At 38.5% G+C, this 22,399-nt stretch overlaps 1 protein-coding gene and 2 pseudogenes across 1 annotated transcript in view; all 3 read left to right on the plus strand.

Annotated features, from left to right (window-relative positions):
* Window positions 1-5,252: 5,252 nt before the first annotated feature.
* The window catches only part of LOC111343400 (uncharacterized), a 33,255-nt gene continuing 16,108 nt past the window's right edge, over window positions 5,253-22,399 (plus strand). Inside the window, exons 1-6 of the mRNA XM_088747201.1 lie at window positions 5,253-5,258; window positions 5,424-5,507; window positions 5,660-5,784; window positions 20,326-20,406; window positions 21,024-21,092; window positions 21,603-21,674. Of these exons, the coding sequence (XP_088603327.1) occupies window positions 5,253-5,258; window positions 5,424-5,507; window positions 5,660-5,784; window positions 20,326-20,406; window positions 21,024-21,092; window positions 21,603-21,674 (437 nt within the window). The remainder of the gene's footprint in view (window positions 5,259-5,423; window positions 5,508-5,659; window positions 5,785-20,325; window positions 20,407-21,023; window positions 21,093-21,602; window positions 21,675-22,399) is intronic.
* Window positions 10,360-13,288, plus strand: LOC148742325 (uncharacterized; annotated as a pseudogene).
* LOC148742326 (uncharacterized) lies at window positions 13,305-14,761 on the plus strand (annotated as a pseudogene).

Genomic DNA, 22,399 nt, shown 5'->3' on the forward strand with positions numbered 1-22,399 from the left:
CAATGACTTACCTAATGCTTCAAAATTGCTTACCTTTCACTTATTTGCATATGACACTAATATTTACTGCTCTTGTAAGAACCTTAACAATCTTGAACTAAAGTCAAATAGTGTGCTAAAAGCAGTTGCAGAGTGGATGAAATCTAACAGACTAGCACTTAGTATTCTCAAAACAAATTTTATTCTCTCACATTCCAAAAAAAAAAATAACCACACAATTCAGTTAATCTAGTGATTGATGTTTGAATATCTAACAAGTTTCCATGGTAAAGTATCTAGGTGTTACCTTTGACTCAAGTCTGACATGAAAGAATCATATATTATTCCCTAATCTACCCCTTTCTCACATATGGTATCCTTAAGTTTGGGTTTAACATATCCCACGTATTTAAAGCCAGTGATTACATTACAAAAGCGTATACTCAGCGTTATTACATTTTCTGAACCAGCATCACACTCAGAACCACTGCTGAAATCTCTCAACCTTGTCAAAATTCTCTGATATAATTCATCTTGAGATTCTTTCTTTTGTTTATCAGTGGTCCTATAAAAACACTCCTTCCTATTTTACTAATTACTTTAAGCCAATATCTTCTGTTTATTCACATAATACACATCAATCACTGAATGAGAATCTGTTTGTAAACCCAGTTCAAACAACTCATACGGTATTTGTTCCCTAAAAGTTCATTACACATGTACCACATTCTGGAATTCATAACTAATTAATGTGAAACATATCACTCCCTTTTCTAGATTTCTTCAAAATATAAAGAATTCTATGATTGATGGTTATAATAGTGTTAAATGGTTTGTGTAAATATATTTTATTCTTAATAGTTAGTATAAAAGTAATACTCTTTTACCTAAATTATTATTAATACTGTATTCCCTTTGTTTGAATTGTTTGTTCTGGGACACCCACTCAATTAGTTCTTTGAACTATTTGGGTGCCCCAAACTCCACACAACTAACATATGTATTTAAATATTCTTTTCTTCCTCTCCTTCTTCAATTCTTAGATATCCATGGTAACAATCATAAATTGTAAACTATTTTCAGTTCTTTTTTTCTGTTCTCTTATTGCACTGTATTCCTTATATTGATATTTGTAACACTTCTGTAATAATTATAATCCTCTCTAGTACACTGTGTTCAAGTGAGTGTAAATAAAGTGATTGTTTGAATTGATTGATTCAAACCCTAAATTCTTTACTTCTTTTCCATATCTAGCGTGGCAGGTTTCAAGGATATCCAGTAAAGATTACTTAGACAGGAGAACGCTCTCAAAAATCCTTCCACTACGAACGTTATTACGCACTGAAACACGCACAGATAAAAATTGAGAATGTGAGAAAATGCTAAAGGGAGATAACGCGCTTCTTAACATGCTAACATTTCTGACCACAAAATAGAGATAATTATAAAAAATTAAGTAAATAATAAATATCGCTGACTTTTTTGGAACCCTTGACATTTTAACTTTGATGCTCGACAAAAACCTAAAATCAGTTTCTTTGGAGGCTGAAAGATTGATGTCTCTTTTTACTCGAGTTAACTCCGCTTAAACGAATTAAAAGGGTATGTAGTTCTGTCGTATTGTGATGAAACTAGGCGTCGAAACATTTTCTTTTGTCCAACTTCAGTATAGATTCCCACGGGAACCTAGAGGAATATCGAAAAAGCCTCACATTCTTTTCTTAGCCTTTTATCTGCTGAGTGATACAGTCCGCTTTGTTTGAATGTCCGCGGTAACGCGAAGGCTGGTAATTCAGTTCAACAGATACTGTCAGTTTTGTCTTTAAAGGCCTGCACGTGCGCCTACCAAAGGAAAACCTATCAAAACTTTTGTTATTTTCAGAATCTATGGGCTATAAGCGCTAGCTTTACAGTGGTATATAGTTTTTCATGGTTTCTTGTCTTTTCTTGAAACTCTGCCCTATAAACGCTCGCAGTACGAACCCTATGCCATAGCTTGAAGTATTGTCTTTCTGGTTTGTTGAATCCCAATGGTTAAATTTGACTGAAAAGAAACGTTTTTATGTGGAGAAAGTTGGCACCTTTTTCAGGTTTCCTCAAGGCGAGAGAAATCGATAATAAAGTATCGCGTATTTCTCGTTTGATTTGTAAAAAGCATATCAGTGATTTTGACGAAGGTTTGCACTGTCCAGAGGCAAGTTTAATTGAACGTAGAACTGCCGGAAGCGATAACTGATTGTAACCATACACTGGATCTGACTATCACTAGAAATGATAACCACATCGGCATATGTCGGCCCGCGATCTTGGGATCGCGGTCTAACAAAGAGCGCACAGCACCTACGTTATTGCAATTTATAACTTAAGCGAAACATTACTTTAACTCGATAAAGAACCTGATGGAAAAACACTTGCACTGTTACATGGTGCTTCGACAGCTTTCTTGATTTTATTAACAACATTTAGATTGGGGCGAATCCCAAATAATTGCTCTTTAGAATAAATGGAAACTCAAATCGCCGACCTTATGAATTTTCATAAGTTACTTTACTACACAATGACAGTCCCATTTGAAAAGCAAAAAAAGTGAACTGATTCAGTTGTATTTGAATAATCTCTAGTTTTTTTAGTCTAATAAACTCCTTTTTCATTGTGATCGCCATCTCAGTAATAATTTAATTCGGGTGCAGTAGAAATATGACCTGACAGTAACATTCCGATAACAGTCCGATGTGTAAAAGTGAAAAAAAAAAAGTGAACTGATTTAGTTCTATTTAAATAATCTCTAGTTCTTGACCGCTATCTCAGAATGGAAGTACTCGCTATGTATGAGTATGTTCTTCATAGTCATAATGCTTAAACTTCAATAAAACTCGAGGGGCATTCAATGTCAAAAAAATGTTTGTTGATTTAAATTTTAAATGGTTTGGCAGAAAGTCGGACGCAAATGGCGTTGTTTTAAAACTCGCGGGTAAAGCGTGATAAAACGAAACAATAGCACAAACAATAACTGGCGAGGCCTTTGTTTCGTAATTCCGCTCTGACAAGTTAATAAGCTAGAGCAGTATTCCCTGTGGGTGAAAGGGCGCCAGATCTCGTCCAATAAAAATCAACCAGTTTATGCTTCGACGCTAAGAGTACAGATCTATAATTTTTCGCTACAAGTTCAGGTGCAGTGCGAAGATAACCTGACAGTGACATCCATTGAATTCTTGGACCGGGCTTCAAAGATCAGAGTTTTTCATTTAATTGCACTTGTGCAAGTGTTTCTGGCACTTTTAGTGATCGTCACTTATCTAGCAACAAATTTGTAAGAAAGCGATTTGAGGATATAGAAATGATAGAGAATCCAAACCGCCGGCAACTCAGTCCCATGTTCATAATACGCTGATGCCTGGTTTTTAAATAGTGGCTGATTGACACCCGTTCCCATCGACATATTAGTTGGAGCCTCTTGTTTGCTCAAATCAGCAATCCTTGAAAAAAAAAATCTTGCTGATTCCTGGAATATTTCCGTCACGACTGTTTCGGTTTCGGAGAGTAGCTAAGGGCTGAGCTAATTTGAATTTTTAGATAGCAAGACGTTTCCTTTAATACCTAAGCGAATGAATGAATGACACCTTTATTTAAAAATAAATAGAAATCCCAACATCAGGGTAGTCCCATCAGAACGTAAAGCTCTGCTATCAATAGGAGCCCTGGTGAATAAGATCCAAAAATAAATATAGTACAATAGAAAATCTATTCAATATAATATTGCAAAAAATTCTAATTAACGTGACTATTATAAACGACACATCCATGATAAAAGAAAGATTTCTTGGCTGTTTCAGTTCTAACGCGAGGCAAATGAAGCAAATTTCCCTGTCTTGTTCTGGTATTATTAAAATTAAAATACTGCTTAAAAAATTGAGGACAATTACCAGAAATACACTTACTAACCTGTTTAAAAGTATGTTCGTCTCTTCTCGACTGTAATACAGGCCATTTAAGATCCATCTAAGCCTGACCACTATCCTTAGATTTTGAAACATTTTGGATGCCCTTCTTTGAAAATTATCCACCAGTCTGGCATTGCTCACTCCACAACTATTCCATACAGTGTCACCATAGTCAAATATTGGACGAATAAATGATAGATACAAAGTGTTTGCAGCACGACAAGTTAAATCTCTTCGCAATCGAGATAGCATACTTAGCCTTTTGCCAGCTTTAGATATAGTGAGCTGAATGTGGGGAGCCCAAGAGATGATGATAATAATAATAATAATAATAATAATAATAATAATAATAATAACTTTATTTCTATAGCAGTATGTACAAAAGCTCTTTATCGCTTCAGTTTACAATCTAATAAATATCTAACTAATAATGTTACCAAGACAAAATCAATTAAAAGCAAGTCTGAAAAGATAAGTTTTCAATCTAGATTTAAAGACGTCAACTGATCGACTTAATTTAATGTCTAAGGGAATATCATTTCAGATCTTTGGGGCAGCGACCGAGAAGGCCCTGTCCCCATAGCTCTTCAGGCGCACATTCGGTACTTCTAACAAATGTTTGCTAGCTGACCTAAGATTTCTTGTAGGGCTTTATGGGACTATAAGTTGACTTAGATACAGAGGCGCTAGACCATTGAGAGCTTTAAAAGTTAACGGTAATACTTTAAAGGTAACTCGCTGCTCCACAGGTAACCAGTGTAGCTCCTTTAGGACGGGGCGAATGTGTGCAGTCCTAGGTTGCCCAACTACGAGGCGTGAGATAGCCTCATCAAATTTAATACCAAGATAAGTGAACTTGTTCATCCGTGTTAAACTTTGTCCGTGAAAATTAATGTCAAAGTCGTTATGTTTAAAGGCTGATAGTTTCGAAAGAAACTGTTTGGGGCTGCGTCGGTTGGAGTAACGAAATAATTTGGATATGTCAACAAAGTTGAAATGGTAAATTAGCCACCGTAATGATTACAAAAGCTGACGTTTCGAGCGTTAGCCCTTCGTCGGAGTGAAGGGCTAACGCTCGAAACGTCAGCTTTTGTAATCATTACGGTGGCTAATTTACCATTTCAACTTTGTTGATATATCCAAATTATTATAATAGTTAAGCCTTTGAGTCAAAGGCATGTTTAACTCGATTAATCTGGCCTAGGCGCGCCATACAACTGGACACTGTTGAGTTGTATGTATAGTTTAATCAAGTTTCTATACTATGTTCAGGGCTAAAAGAATCTGCACTGCTAAAGTTGTAACATTATTTTTCGTATTTATAACGTCAGAATGAAGGTATTGTTTGAAACTAAAAATAAAAATATGGTAACGGAGATTAGAACTATGTAGAAAGATAAACTTTCCGATGAAATAGACCCGAAGCAATTTTGCATTGATAAGAGAGCTAAAAGATTTCTTTAAGAGAGTAAATAAAGCATCTTATTTGCTGTTATTTGACAGCATTACATGATCCAGCGGGTTGGAGATGGTCATCCGCTGAGAAAGGAAAGGCTTCGTCTGAGTTTCGGTGCAGATCAAGAGATTGTAAACTGCAGTTTATAATCTCCTGGTGCAGATTGCATGCCAAGGGAATTCACATGCCGCATAAACAATCTTTAGTTCAAACTCGTAATTCAACTTCAAAGCCTCTCTAGCTCATAATCATTCGTTCGCTTTTGTTGATTTGGGTCTTTTAGTCAAATATCACTGATTTCTTGTTATTAGGTTCATTTTGCCTTCTCTTTTGTAGTGACTTGTCCTATAACCAACTGGAACAGCTGCCTCCAAGAGCTTTCTATGAAATAATAGGGCTTCAAGAAGTGTGAGTAGAACGGTGAATACAGCTGTGACAGGACTACTGTTCAAATGACTCTCCTTAACGAGATACTGTGTTAGGATGTGTGCGAAAATAATTGTTAATGATATGGCCATGTCTTAAGAGGAATGGATATCACCAAACTGAAGTACACGATTGGCTAAAATCGATATTAATCATGGTCATCATATTCCAAACGATACCGATACTCTAGAGCGATATGTTTGTAACAATTTTTCTTTTAAAGTAACGTGCGAAAGATTAGGAAAAAAATCACAGAGTTCTTTTATTCAAGAGAGTTTGGTCCTAATTTATAGGCCACCTACTCAAACTTGAAAACTCATTTCAAAACTGAAAAATCACAGAGTTCTTTTATTCACGAGATTTGGTCGTAATTTATGGGCCACCAACTCAAAATTGAAAACTCATTCAAAACTGAAAACCAAGTCATTGTTCCCACTTAAACGTCAAAATGGCTTCACATTTTAACAACAGTTACTGCAACCTGAAGCAATTTTTTTAAGCGCGTATTGAGAAGTTAAAATGGTGTACATTCAGTAAAGACGTTTACTGTGATGATCTGTCAATGATCACAAGGTTGAATGAGAATTGATAGATGGTCGGTCGAGGCACAAACAGGCACTTAAAGTTATTTGCTTCTGTGGTTACTCTTTGTAGAAATGTGTTTAACTCGAACCTTTTTCCAAATCGCTCATAACCACCATGAGAACTAAAATGAAAGGTGCGAACAAATTACAAACGAATAGAAAAAATAGCAAAATACAAAATTAATACAACTCGTGTTTTTCGAAAGTCGCAAAAAAGGAAACTAAAACTTATGAAATTAAGTAGCGAAAAACGATGTCGCCTGCAAGTTGTTTTCATCAAACTTAAGGCTTAAATTCACAATGTTAAACGATAGAATTTAAACTACGAAAATAATGTTGCAAAGTGAGCGGTTTTAATGGTGAAAATAGTTAGAATAGGTAGATAAACTACGGCAAAATAATTACCTTACTGCCGCCCTGAATCAGTCTAACTTGTTCTTCGGCACTCGGCCAAACTTCTTGGGAATTGACTCAAAACTTGGGTCACCCGAATTCCCAACAAGATTAACTAGCCTGTGTTCGCGTGTTTTTGCGCAATATGTACGAACTTTCTTGAAAGATCTAATGCACGCGTAAGGCAAATACTTAAATAAAGGCTTTCGATAGCTTAAGCCGGAGCAAAGCTCTAAATTAACTTGCAATAAAAGAAAATAGTTTCCATGAACAGCTTAAAAGATGAAATACCTTGATAACTTAAGATACTGGCCACTCGCTAAACAACTCGGAAAGTGTAAATAACACATACGTGCGACAATTACGTAAAGGAAAGCGACACACACGCACAGTGTTCTAGTCAGTTGCACAGCCTTGTATTGGTTTAGTGCGCGCGCGCAGCTTCATTGCAGTAGTTACATTACGCCAGGTGAAAAAACCTGCTTCGTTATCTTCACTCATTCAGGAGTTTGTTGTAACAAAGCTGAATTTTAAACATTTTTTTTTGCCCCGGTTGGACTGGAGGCTTAAAACAGACCTGGTTGGTTAAATGCTTGAGACATCACCTGGGAAAAAATTTAATGAATTTTCTTTTCCGTCCTTTTGGTTTTCTTGTTTCAACACATAATTAAGATCGTGTTCACAAAGCTCGGTGGTTCTAAATAAGGGCTGTCTTGACCTTATGAGCTAATACAGACATCTCTGCGTTCGGTCTGAGTTTGTGACCTTGATTCCACAAAGATTACCCACCATTTCACAATATAAAAAAAAAACCTAAGGTCATGAAAATTTTCCATTGAAACCATGGGAACAGGAGTAGTGCAACATTTAGAAGGGTATTTGTTTGCCTAACTGCACATAATATTGAAAGGAAGTTGATAGTTGTTTGACTCTCAAAGAGATCACTTCTTAAGACATTGGCGTCAATTTTCCGTCGTCTGTAACCTTATTGATCATTATTGACATGCCCTTTGCTGTGTTCAGTACTTCCCCTTTTTATGTCGTAGGCTTCCATTGGGCACATCCTAATTTCGTTGAGCTTCAAAACTTGCAAAATAAAAGACCCAGTCCCACTGGTAAGAATGAGCTCGTACCCGTGTAACATTCTGCGAAATAGATGTCGAGAGCTAAGATTGACTGCAAATGTTTCATCAAAACTTGTAAGGCTCATCTAGGTAACACATCCCGAGCCAGCACATGTTTCTCCATATTTTAAAGGTCAAGACAGAGAGATAGGAGTCCCCATCTTGCAGTTCGCAACTCGTGAGGCAAATTCAACTTTGTGTATCAATTACAGGCTCCAGTTGCCGGGGTCTACATCATGATTACAAAATGGGATATTAATTCGATTTACCAAAGTTTCTTTGCAGATTTATAACGGTAACATTTGTTTTATGTCACACAATTTTGAAAAGTTACAGGTTATCAAAACAATCAGCATAATATGTTAACCAATATTAAGCAACTTGCTTAAGGATAAACAACAGTTTTTGTTGGTTTACCGGTGTGATAAACCACGCGGAGTGTTGAGAGAACACGAAAAAAGTTTGTAAACCACGAACTGCAGCGGATTGGTTCGCAAACTTTTCGACTTTTGAAGCTAAGCTTTCGGATTAAAGTTTGTCAGAGAAGAAAGCAATCTAAGAGGCCCTGCGCATAAGAAACGGCCGATGATTTCTGGCCAAAAATTAAAATAGGCCGATTTTTATCGTTCAAGTAGAGGTTACCTAACACTATTTAAAAATGAATTTCTTTTGCTTCAGTATCGCTTTAAACCAAAAATATCGAGCCGCGAACTTGTTACGTCTGATAGCAGGAAAATCTGTCCCAAAATATGCCCTTTCAAAAACTGGTTCAGAAATGAACTCGTCGAGTCAGTGCTACGGAAAGCACTTAGGATAATCTTCCCCAGTCTTGACTATGGATCTAGCCTTTGTAAGGCTCGGCTGCAACCATTTGTGGTTCGCAGAGCTGAGCTGTGCTCCAGGTTCATGGCCTGGGGCGAGGAGGACTGAACCTATAAGTTTCATCCTTCCTCGCTTTACAGAGGTGCATCTAGGTTATTCTTTGCGAACTGGAAATGCTCGATTAGATCGGTTTAGAGAGGCCACAGACAGACTTAAGAGGCTGTCCACCTAAGAACGGATAAGGCAAATTTCGGACCTTTACCGATTTCCCTGATTTTTACTGTAAAAGTCGATACTTCTATCTCATGAACAAATATTGCGTTTATTTTGAATCAGTCTGGATTTTTCATTTTTACGAGATATTTTTCAAGGTGACCTCAAAGGCAGCTAGTTTCCCCCCCCGATCTCCATAATTTAGCTACAAAAGTCGAACGCTGCCAAAACCGTATTTTCAGCTCTAAAAAGCTTTCTATTTTATATTTCTAAGATCAACCCTCTGCCACTACGTTAACGGTCAAATGATTACACTGTATATATTTTTCATGGAGTTACAAATTTTTCAAAATACTTACCTCGAGCACTGAAATTTGTGATGCGTGAGGTACATGTGGTTGAAAGCTATTTTCTCTTATGTGGGACCTGATCTAGAGTCAAATCAATTACAGCCTATAAGCACTTACACGTAATAAGTAAATTATGGAATAACACTTTTGGGCACTCTTCATGGTGCGCCGCACAGAGCTTTGCAAATTTCACAAATATTCGCCATTTTGATCGAAATCAAAGATAAGGCGATTTGACCAGCAGGTAAATTTGGGATCTGAGAACTTGTTACAAATCATAAAATAAAACTGAAGAGCCGATTTTTATATTGAAAAATATATATCATGCGACTTTTTCGCCGTTAAGTTGAAAACATTGGTGTTCTAAAGAGGAATGACCTGTGTTTACAGTTAATAAATTATGCAAATTAGCATTATTTAAAATTGTGTCCATAAAAATTTTTTTCTACGATGTTCTTAAACACAAAGAGCTGTCTCTTTTAACTGATGAGCATATTATTCCACACTTCTAAGGCAAGGTATTTTTTTAGTTTATGGCCATTTTCATCTCCCACGAAGCGCTGATTAAGTAAAACAGCAGTGTTTGTTTTGCACGCTTATCGCCAACTAATTCAGTTATCATCAACCACAGAGAAGTGGACATCGAAGGTCTTACCAGTAATATTTCCTCAACCTCTCTTCAGTAGCGAGAGATGTTTTTTTTCTGGCAAGACGCAACAGAGCTCGTTTTCCTAACAGCTTCTTTTATCCTATGCCGGATTATTTTTCCCTTTTTCGAAACTTTGTTTACTTCGCTGTAAATCAATTAAAATCCTTTGGGATCTGCACCAGTTGTCACGTAACATTTACCGACTTAACTGCGCAGCATTCATGCTGTAATGTTTTTTTATCGGAAAAATGTCAGCCGAACCCTTAAATTGTTCTCTTTACGAAATATTACAGACTCCGTGTGGGTCTAGTAGGGAAGAAACGAAGCACGTTTTGCTCTCCGACTGCAACGCAGATATATCCGCCCATTTTGTTAGCTGCCACTTATCCAAATTCAGCGCTATTATGGAAGCCGAGCTAATCATGGCAATAAAGGGAATACAACATTTGTCGAGAAGTCAACTCGCAGGTATGACAATCTGCCCGAGGCGCCGACACTCACTAGGAAGATTCTGGAGGGGTCCAAGATCCACACCGGGAAAACTACAAGTGTGTCGGGCAGCCACGTTTTAAACTTCCAAATGGCCGACCAAGTTAAACTTATATTTGGCGTAATGGCTGCTGTTGGATCATGTAAGTACCATAAGCCTTAACTTGTGGTTCGCTAGTTCTATTTTCCAGCCCTGCACTCCTACAAGTCCACTCTTACAATACACTACTCCTAAAAGTTTCTGTTATTGTTGGTCACATTTCAACTTTCCCGTAGCTCATACTAAACTGCCGAATAAATTTCTTCCTTTTTCTGAATATTTTTGGTTTTCTTTGTTTCCTTTTTGTTTTTTGTTTTCTTTTTGTTTTTGTTTTCTTTTTGTTTTGTTTTATTTTTGTTTTTGTTTTATTTTTGTTTTTTTGTTTTCGTTTTTTGTTTTTGTTTTTTTGATATTGGCCTGCGTAGCTGGCAACTTAGTGAGCGGCAATATTCTGGAGCGGTGGATCGGGTGTGTAAATTTCTTCCCATTCCCCTCGCGTCGACGCACCTTACCGCTCAAGAATACTCTTCCTTTAAACACATACAGAAGGACGTCAGCTGGTCAGGCCTGTAATATTATACATTACGATCGCGAGTTATTAATCGTTTGCACTAATCTAAAGCTGTCTGCACCACTTTCCGGAAGAAGCATGCTGAACGATTGTTGAGTTTAAGATGGCGGGGTTCTGTCGAAGGTTCACAAGACCAAGAGGGAGCAGTTTCTGAAAGGTTTGTTGGATCTATTTATTGTCCCTGAGATTCCGTACTTTTCTCACTGTGTATTTAGCTTGCGTATGCCACGTTAACCATGTACAATAGGCAAGGAACTCAGAAAAATAATGTGTTAGTAGCTGTGGAATAAACTTAATATGAAAACAACACTGCTGGATAGAAGATGAAACCCTTCTTTTTTTCGCTAATTAACCCCTAAATATGCCTTTCCGTTTTACTGAGTCTTTCAATAAAAAGAGGCATTATAGCTGACAAAGCATGTTCAGAAATGCTCGTTTGCCTTTCCCGTTGTTAGTGAGATTGTCTTATCTCTCAGACCAGCCAGATGGGATACGAAAGCTACTATACAAGCACATTCAGCCGAAATGGAGACCATGCACTCCATTCCGTCATTTTCTCACTCCAAAGCCGTGCTCTAGTCCCGGCTAGGGTCCAGGGGGTGCTGAAGCAACCTCTCTTCAGAGCACCGACACAGAAATTCTCAGCACTTACAACGCAGCGATGGACAAAATTGCCAGCAATATTACTTGCACGCGACTACCACTAACTTCACAACTGGACTCATGGGATGAAAGCACCGCAGCACAACGTCAATACTGCATCCACAAAGCGGCTGAAGACTGCATGCTGATGTGCGATGTGATAGCCCCAGACGACGGTAAGCGGAGTTGTCCCTCCAAGTGAAGAAAAGAATGATAAAGTAGTAGCCGATGAACTGCTGAAAGCTTTGGTGACCGCCTACAAGAATGCTGAAGCCAAAAGCACCAAAACGCAAATTCTAAGCCTTTATGCCAACAAGTATTCGATTAGCACGTTAAAGAAACTTCACTCACCATACGATAAGTTGTCAACTCGTCAGATACAAAGAGCGCGGTGTCATGCAAAAACAATAGATCCTGGAAGAGTGCCTGAGAAGAAATAACATCATCGTGTGCGCACTGATATGAGTAAAGTGGACCATTTTATCGAGTTCATTAATCGTCCATATTTTTACCAGGACGTGTCTTACGGAGCTAGGTCGCTGCAGTTAGACAGTGGTGACACTACTGAGATGCCGAACGTCGCGTGTACAGTGACGCGCTCTACAATGATTAGCCAGTACATGCAATTCTGTCAGGAGGAGATGTTTGAACCTCTAGGTCGCTCCACTTTATTCAAGATTCTTGAAGTCAGAGAAGCTTCACAGAGAAAGTAATTGCAAGGCCTCGACAACACTGCTGCCGATGGTTCAGCTGGCTTCCATAAGATTGAAATGATAGTCGAAGACTTAGAGAAAGGGGGAATGAAAAGGCAATGGGGCGCTGAAGTCAAAGAAAGGCTGAAGAAAGCAAAACGCTACTTGAAGACTGATTTTTGCGTTCATTGCAATCCAGAGGAGGCTGTATGTCCTGATCATTGCCGTAAGCTCGCTCTTAGTGATGAACAAGATCTCGACTTCCGCGAAAATTGTTCCCACCAACACACAGAAAACTGTAAGGAGTGTCAAAATCTGCGAAATGTCCTTGATGAAGTCGAAGACAAAACTCGAGGACCGTCTTGGAGACCTTACAGCAGCGAGCAACGAAATGATCTCTATGACTTCAAGCTGGCAAAAACCGACATTTTGCAGTGGAAGGTTCACATTGTTCACTCCATAAACCAGGAAGCAGCAAAGAAAGATCAGCTGAAGATGATAAGCACCAGTCAAGACAGTGCATTAGTCATAATGGACTGGGCAATGAAATTTATCCAGCTTAGATTTCGTGAGAAGCAGTCCGATTGGTTCGGCAAGAGAGGAATGAGTTGGCACATCTCGAAAGTGATCACAAGTGACCCAAACCACAAAGGAAAACTAGAAGTGCAGTCCTATGCCCATCTTTTTCACACATATCAGCAGGATTGGTTCGCCGTGTGTTCCATCATAGAGAGTACACTAAAAGAAATTAAAACCAAGAAACCCCACATCACTCGAGTTTACCTGAGGTCCGATGAAGCTGGCTGTTATCACTATAGTTCTCTCATTGCTGCAGCAAGAGACATCGGTCAGCGGGCAGGTATTCAAGTCTTTCGGTATGACTTTTCAGAGCCACAGTATGGCAAGGATGTGTGTGATCGTATCCTGTGCCCAATGAAAACATGCATCCGACGTTTCTGCAATGAAGGACACGACATTCTAACAGCGGGCGACATGAGAAAGGCGCTCTCTGAGAGACCAGTGAAAGGTACATCTGCGTACGTATGTGAAGTTGACGAGCCTAAGAGAACCTTAGAAGTGAACAAGATAGATGGTTTTAGCAAGCTACACAACATCCAGTTTGGGGAGAAAAGTATACGTGCGTGGAGGTCGTACGGAATAGGGCGTGACAAGGACATTTCTTACGACCAGCTAGTTTCAAATGACCAAGGGGACACCGCTCTCGTTGTAAGGAAGGAGTTCTTCCCTTTTCACAATGCACGTGTGTATGAATACACAGTTCCTGGAACAGAGGGTTCAAATGAAGACGATGATTTGGACGATTCAAAGCTGGACATGTTTGAATGTTCGGAGCCTGGATGCGTGAAGAGTTTCCAAACGTTTTCAGATTTCGAGTTACATTTGAACGCAGGGGACCATTGTGTGAAGGATGAAAGGCTGTCAGAAACAGTATATGATAAACTCCGTAGAGATTGGGCATAGAGGTTTACTACATCAGTCAGCATCACTGACGAACCACAGTGCGAAACTAGTACCCACCAGGTTGTACGTGATTCAATGCCTCTAGTAAACACTGTCAGTATGGGCTGGACCCTACCCAAGCTATGAGCAGGATCCACTAGATTCAGTTGCAAAGTTAAGAATTATTTAACAGCAAAGTTTGATCAAGCCGAACAATCAGGGCTAAAAGCTGACCCTCAGCAAGTTTCAAATGATATGCGAAAGGCAAGAGACGAGCAGAATAGTGGGTTGTTTGACCGAGACGAGTGGCTTACCAAGAGCCAAGTGTAGGGGTTTTTCTCTCGCCTTACAGCAAACAAAAAAGGGCAACGAACACCCTCAGAAATCGAGCAAAATCTGAAGGAACTGTCCCTAGAGGAAGAGGAAGCTGAACGACAACGGCTGATGGAACACATCCTTAATGAACTAAAGCCGTAGCACCCTCTGTCCTACGATGCCTTTAATCTGTGCGAGTGCGCAAAGGAGAATAAGCTTAGTCTTTTTAATGTAGCAATGCTCAAAGAAATCTTCTCGTTTTTTGAAGTACCATTTAAATCAAGAGACAGGAAAAAAGACCTTATTGAGCATCTGATGTCATTTATATAGGAATGCCAATGCTTTAATTAAACTATATCAGAAGCTGCATAGCCCAGGAAAACAAATGATGGTGCCTGTGGAGTGAGTTTGTTTTAGAGCAATAGGCACAGCCTCAAAGTAACCTGATAAACAGTTGTACTCAGCGAATTAACGTACTCACTTCTGAGAAAATTCGCGAAAATCTCTCAAAATTTGTCGTTATTAAGTTTGTGGCGATGTTCTTAACTCGCAAAAATTAAAAGAGAAAAAAGAAAGGAAAAAATACTACCCTGACCGTGGGAGATGTTTTTAGCATTTACGCGTATAGGTTTGTGATTTTCTTAATTTGGAGAAATTAATGATAATTATGTGAATTTTGTAGGAGTTTATTAAAATGCCAGTTTCAATCATTTGTATTATTTTTCAATTTCTCCCGGCAGGATTCTCCTACTCTCGATGGCTCAATCATATTGCATATCCTCGGGATTCGCGTTTGGTTCGACGACAAGACAAACCTCTGAAACTAGATGTTGCGTGACCAGGCGTAACTGACTCAGTCACGTTGAAAAAGTAAACATGCAAGTTTCACCTCTTCAACAAATACCGTTTTGAAATGATGAATATATGAATACAGTATATAGGAACTGCGGAACGAGAAGAAGTTCATCGCAATTATAGACGAAACTTTTAATTTGCGAAAATAAACCTGAAAAATTCATGCTTGAACGTGTTTCGAACCCTTGACTTTTGCAACACCGCCGGTTCAGCGCTCTCACCATTAGGCTTACAAACCAACTGTGATGCCATTCTACAAATGATGATGAACAACTTGCTAACCACTTAAAAGGAAAACTTTAGAAAATAGCTGGAAGAAATGCTCAAATCTGGCAAATTGGCCACAATAATAAACACGAGTGGAATGAACAACTTTTTCAACAAATTCCGTTGGCACGTCGTTGATAACTGAAAACAATGGCTAGCGCTCTTGAACATTATGTAAGTTTCTCAAGTCCAAAAGGGATACAACAGTAACGTTTCCACTTCTATAGAAACTATTGTTTGCATGGTCAAATATTGCTAAGGAAACTATTTTGGACGCGTGTGTCGAAAAACAAGGAACGCATCCAGCTAATTTGCATATGACTACAGAGAAAGATTATTCTGAAACATTTCCGCCATGCCATGTAAAACGGACAAAACAATATTTTTATCGATTTGATACTTCATTAAGGAGTTGGTCCTTTATCTTCAAGCAGTTTTAGGCCGTTAGGGCTTAGAAATCGGATTCACGTGCGGATCGTGTTATCTTTGGTTTCGATCAAAATGGCGAATATTTGTTAAATTCGCAAAGCTCTCTGCGGCGCGCCATGAAGAGTGCCCAAAAGTTCTATTCCATAATTTACTTATTAGGTGTAAGTGCTTATAAGCTGTAATAGATTTGACTCTAGATTAGATCCCACATAAGAGAAAATAGCTTTCAACCACATGTACCTCACGCATCACAAATTTCAGTGCTCGAGGTAAGTATTTTGAAAAATTTGTAACTCAGTGAAAAATATATACAGTGTGATTATTTTACCGTTAACGTAATGGCAAAAGGTTGATCCTAGACATGTAAAATAGAAAGCTCGTTAGAATTGAAAATACGGCTACAGCAGCGATCGACTTTTGTAGCTAAATTATGGAGGTCGGGGGAGAAACTGGGTGCCTTTGAGGTCACCTTGAAAAATATCTCGTAAAAAGTGAAAAAGCGAGACTGGTTCAAAATAAATGCAATATTTGTTCATGGGATAGAAGTCTCGACTTTTACAGTAAAAATCAGGGAAATCGGTGAAGGTCCGAAATTTGCCTTATCCGTTCTTAGGCGGACAGCCTCTTGACAATTTTGTTACTGTTGGTTGTCAATAAGATGTATATTTAATGTAGTACCTACGTAATACATATATCTTATTAGACGTTTTGTTGTGTAGTATCGCTGAGTATTTTTACGAGTTGTGTTGTATTTTGACGAGCCCGTAGGGCGAGTCAAAATACAAATAACGAGTAAAAATACTCAGCGATACTACACAACAAAGCGTCTAATAAGTTATTTATTATCTAACACGCCAAATTGTTATTTCAGTGGGGGCGAATTTCGCGAATGTTTTTTTACGGGGAGTGCGAGACAGAAGTATGCGAAGCGGAACGGAATTGGCGCGTTGTTGTGCTGCTGTTTCTATTTTCTTCATTAAATGAAGAAATTTTCTGGTCGTCAAGCTGTTTTTCTTCGTTCGATTCATCTAATGAACTTGGATCTATATTTGCCAGCCATTCTGACTCTTCGTCGTTTGAAATATGATTCAAGTTGTCCGCCATTTGTTTTTATTTCCTAACTACAATCCAATTCTTCGCTTGCACGATGCGAGAAAACCGGTTTAACCGGTACAACAATAGACGAGTACAAATACCGCGTGATATTTGTACTCATCTATGGCGTTATTTGTACTCGTCTAGGTGTAGTTGGATAATACTGACCCATACTGTAATTCAGCCTTAGCTGCGAGGTTATGGAATTAAACGATCATCATCATCATCATCACTATCGCAGCACAAAATAATGAGAAAACTATGCAGTTATGGAGAAAAAGGACTTTTAATGCAATATCATTCGATAAACATTGAAAAACTGCAGAAGCAAATGAAATATATATTTTCCAATATTGCATATCAAATTAGATGGAAGCGTTAGAGATGATTTTAAAATGATTATTTTTAGAAAATCCAACACTGTTGAAAGCAGTCACAGTGATAAATCAGACAATAGAAGGATATACATTGCGTTTCTGGAAAAACATTTTTCGGCTAAAGTGTAAACCGTTATGTTGCTACTTCGGCCAAACACTTCTCTGTTGCCAATACGTCAATGGATAGCGTGGTAAATGTCACTTTAAACCTTGCTAGGTGCTCAAATACCATCCTAAATAAAAGGATATGGTATTAAAAGAGAAGGGAAGATGAAAAATAGGCAGAAAAAAAAAATTTACATTTACCATCTGCTGAGGTGAGTTGAATCTTGGAAATGTCATTTCTCCATCGTTACATACCAAAGGACGTTACGGGTCAGCGCTTACAGGGGTCAGCGGACGTAAAACTTGATTGAAACAACCAGTGAAGAATGTAACGAAATACATGCAGCCTTCCAAAGTACTAAATGGACCATGACTATCAGGCTAATTTTCACCTGAATTCATCATCATTCATGGCAATAATATAAATTTGTTTCACTTCAAGATATCTGGCGGCGGAAGAGTTTTGTTTTTTTTTTAACTTATATTTTACGCATTTGCTTGGATTCCGCCGTAGTTTGTGATAGTGATTTTTGAACCGGTTTTTAAAAGGGCATATTTTGGGATAAATTGTGCTGTTATCAGACGTAACAAGTTCGTAGCTCTATATTTTTGGTTAGAATAGTGTTCGGTAACCTCTACTTGGATGATAAAATCGGCCGAATTTAATATTTAGTCAGAAATCATCGGTCGCTTCTAAGGCGCAGGGCCTCTTAATTATTACTTTGTGACTAAGTAGCTGATTCTTATGAAAACCATCAAAAAGTGCGAGAAACCAATCAAAGTGCCGAAAACTGAATAAACTGCCGGCGAGAAGAGCAAAAAGCGAAATTAATTTCTTAGTGAATAAACGCAATGGCACGAAGAACTTCAGCATAAAAGAAAAAAAGCCAACTGGCTTTGTGGCCAGAATTAGTCTACCACTGCGATCCTCGAATAATCTGCACTGAACTTTCGCAAATTTGGCAAGCCCAGGAAGCATTTTTGAATTTACTGGAGCTTTTTTATTGAAATAAAGGCCACTCTCTTAGAATCTTTACCAGTGAATTTTAACTTCACTTTGAAGAATTAACTTTATTAGACCACACTACGACAAAAGCAGCAGTACCGGGAGAAACATTAAGCCGTGTGCACTTGTTCAAGCGCCGTTCAGCTATTTTATTTACTCGTAGTACACTATTTTCCTTTGCCCACGTTGGTTTCTCTTGCCTCCGCATTGATTAAAGCCTTCGCGGAATTTTTGTTTAAATGTAGAGACGACAGAACAGTGAGAGGTTGATACCAAAACACCCGTTGCCATAGCTGCCAGAGTCAAAGGTTTTTGAAACTCCCTGACGTTTCCCTGACAAACGTGAAATTTCCCTGACCGACTGAATAAACAATTTCACAAACGAGTCAGCTATTCCAGAGCCATCCTTTCCACCAATAAATTGTGTCAAAGGTGTAAAACTGAATAATAATTTTCAGGGTAAAAAAACTGTTAAATGAGGCAAAACTTACGCGCCTCGTTATCATAAACAGTTGATCTTAACAAGTGAAGCAAATTATATTCCACAAACCTGAGTTTTGTGAAAAGATGAGCGGGCTCGTCTCGGTCCAAACCCGATAGAAGAACTCGGCCAATATCCAGCCATCTTGACCACACCCTTGGTTAATAAAGCATGTATATTCAGCGCATATTCACGGGGACTCATTTTGCGAGCTTGGGCTACATGTGATAAGATAAGCGCGGCCAAGCCAGGAGCGAAATTGCTCACTAGGTAATTGCGTAACAAAAAAGGTGAAATCCAATGAAATCTGTAACACCACAAACCATTGTAAATGAGCCACCAAATATGCATAGAACATAACCAAATGGCAGCCAAAAAGATGCACGAAAAACAGTTTGAATACAAGAATTAAAATCATATCTATCGTTGGGACTGTTGCCGTCGTCAATTTTAAGACTTTGAAGCACTTTAATTTCTTTCCTTTGCAATAGTCTTCTGTACGTTTGCTCTCCGAATGGAGCGAAAATAAAGAAAACCTGCAAGATAATCTTTGTACGGCCCAACGACAGAAGTCATTTTGCATTATGTTGATTACTCCATGTATTCGGGCAAAAATTTCAGCCATTGTACCCCCCTCCACCCCACCCCTCCAGATATTTCAATAGAAGAAAATAGCACGACTTTGGGGACAGAAGCAAACCTAGTGGGACAGAATGGGATAACGCGTTTAATCTAAGTTTTAACGCATAAATTAATTGTCTAAGAGACCAAAATCGAGGGGGTGACTTTTCCTTCCATACCAAAACCTCATAGTATCATTGACCTCATACTGTCAGATGAAAAGTACCAGGAGTAGCCTTCAATGCAAGCGTCTTTAAGGCCGAATTAAGGTTATAAGCTCGTGATCATTTATCCGAACTCCATGTTTGATTTGGAGTCAGAGTGGAAGGGGGACGGGGAAAGGGCGGGAAGGGCGAGTAATTTTTACTCCCCCACCCCAGCCCCTCTCCTTATTTTTGACCGTCGCCCATCCCGTAGGTACAAATTACTCTCTCTACTCAGCCTTCCGCTGCCATTAAAATCAAAGATGGCTATACCAGGAATAAAGAAAACTTTAATTTAGACCCGCGGTAGGTATTGCTTGCGCCAGATATTGCTTTAAATATCCAAGCTTTCTTCCTATAGATGCAGTTTTTAGTCTGAAATGAGAGTAATCGTAGTAATATTATGCAGTAGGATTCTAAAATCTCCACCAAAAAAGGAGTACGAGAAGTTCTGTAGTTTTCTCTCCTTGGAAGATAGTTTGTTCCGTAATTTCTTGGGTCATTTTCTTATAATTTATATAAACTCCATTCACCAAGAGAATGCGAGAAGCCAAACAATCTGTATACTACTCATTAGCACGTACATACCGAATTAAAACCTCATCATAATGGCTCAATTAAAATCAGCCAAAGAGGGGTTTTCAGTCTGTGCTTTAAGTCTGTATCAATAGCATCCGGCAGAGGAAATCAAATCAAGCCATTAATGTTTTACTAATGCTGTTCCCTTTTAACGATGCAGATTCCTGAACAACAACAATTTAAAGAATTTTTCCTCTGAACAACTACCTGAGTGGACGGGCTGGTCCAGCTTTCAAAACTTGTAAGTTTAGTAGTTTTGAATTTTCATTACCCTTCGGATGAGCAGTAATACTAACATTTAAGGTCCCTAGAGTTCTTAGCAGCACACCCTTTTCCAGGATGGAGACTGAAAATTAAAACCACTGAATGGCAAACTGTACAGGAAATTTTCACTAGTGCTGTAAGAACTATTCTTTATTTGACAAGGCATGTTCATCGTCGTGCAAGTGCAAATTGAAATTGAAAAAAAAGAAAAAAGGATAAAAATTGCTTCCTGAGTCTAAAAAAACAAATAAGTTTTTACAAACATTTCTCTCACAGATAAATCGAGTAAGATTATTTTTAGTTTTTTTTCAGTATTCATGCCTTGAGCCCTGTTTGAAATCTTCGGGCAGCAATGTTCCAGACACAACAACTGTGAATTTGAAATACATGCTTCAACAAATTTTTTTCTGACAGCTTTAGTTCAATCAACGCAAAGTTTCAAAGTGAAAAAGATATAAAGTTCAATATTAAGAAAATTAGCCTTGAGATGACAGACGAACTGTTGAGAAATGTCTTTCAAAATCCAACATGTTGCGTCATGTTAGGATTTTAACCTGCTCGCTACTACCCAATTGTCATTATTTTTCGACACAGAACCCTGGACTTCAACAAACTGGAGACTCTGCCTTCTGATATATTCAAACGCTTCAAGTTCATCGATCTGTAAGTAATTGGCCCTGAAGCTCTCGACAGTCGACTGCCGTTCACTTAGATTGATTTTCCACTTTCCCAAAATTGTTTTGAGCCTTTTGTTGAAAAATGAGAATGAATGCCAATTAACCACCTGAATTTGTAAAAAAGACAGGTGCTAAAATAAATTATCTTGAACAAATTGGTAAAGACAGGAGGTTGATACCTCCCGCCCGACAATACTATTTCTCCTCGGAAGGTGCCTTGTTCAAAACGAATCTAGAAATCACTTCAGGTTTCTTCTCCATGTCCCGTAGTTCATCAAGATTTATCATAGTCAGACGCGATTTCAACTGAAAAACGCAGAATAGATGACTTACAAAATCAATGTTAACTTCAACGTTTATAATAGATTATAATCTTAAAATTCTCTTTGTTGAAGGTATACAGTAGGTAGATTTCTAAAGCTTGCCTTCAGTGACAGAACACTATGTGGCTTGGCAGACTGAAGCGAAGAACTTAATTGTGCATGGTGTTTTACAGGTGGCTGGGGAACAACAACATCAAAAAGTTACCTGAAGACTTGTTTGCTAAGCAGGATAAGCTTAAATATCTGTAAGTGGTAAATCTTTTACTTATACCTACAATAATAAAAACTGAACTACAGAAATGACCCGCAACATTTCAACATGGAAACCTCGTTTCAGTTAGTCCATTTACAACACACGAATGTTCTGGCGGCACATTCACCTGCACCCGGCCGGCGCGCTTCAGCGTCAAATGAAACCTCCAATCAAGAGTCGATCTGTGGACTTACACTGAGAGGTGTAAGACATAATGCATCTATCACTTAGTTGTCATTGTTGACCTTTGTTTTCTTTTGAGACATCCTGAATCACAGGACCGGTTGAAGGCGGAGAAAACAACATAAAATGCGAGAACTGATTTCATTCGATATGACCTTGCTTAAATTAAACTCCAATCAACCCTAGCGTGGGTTCTTCTACAACTTACTTGGAAGTAATCCCGGAAAGGAACTCGTGTCGGAACCTCTTGCATAACCTTAAATAAAGACAATATTGCCCTGTTTACCACAAAATTCTTCTTTTCAGGCTCCGCTCTCCACAAATGCTTTTATTTCTGGTTTTTGACAAGAACAATTCATAGCCAATGTTTTGATTTATTGGACATACTGATTAATTTTGCACATGAGATTATATACGGCTCTGATCAGCTCTACCGCGAATGACGCCTCTCGCAGAAATTGGACTTAAGGTGTGAGAAAGAAAATGGCCGGGATGTTAACAAACAACCAATCACAATTAAGAGTACTTCTTCCT

Source organism: Stylophora pistillata, chromosome 1 (assembly GCF_964205215.1).
Source record: "Stylophora pistillata chromosome 1, jaStyPist1.2, whole genome shotgun sequence".
Lineage (NCBI taxonomy): Eukaryota > Metazoa > Cnidaria > Anthozoa > Scleractinia > Pocilloporidae > Stylophora > Stylophora pistillata.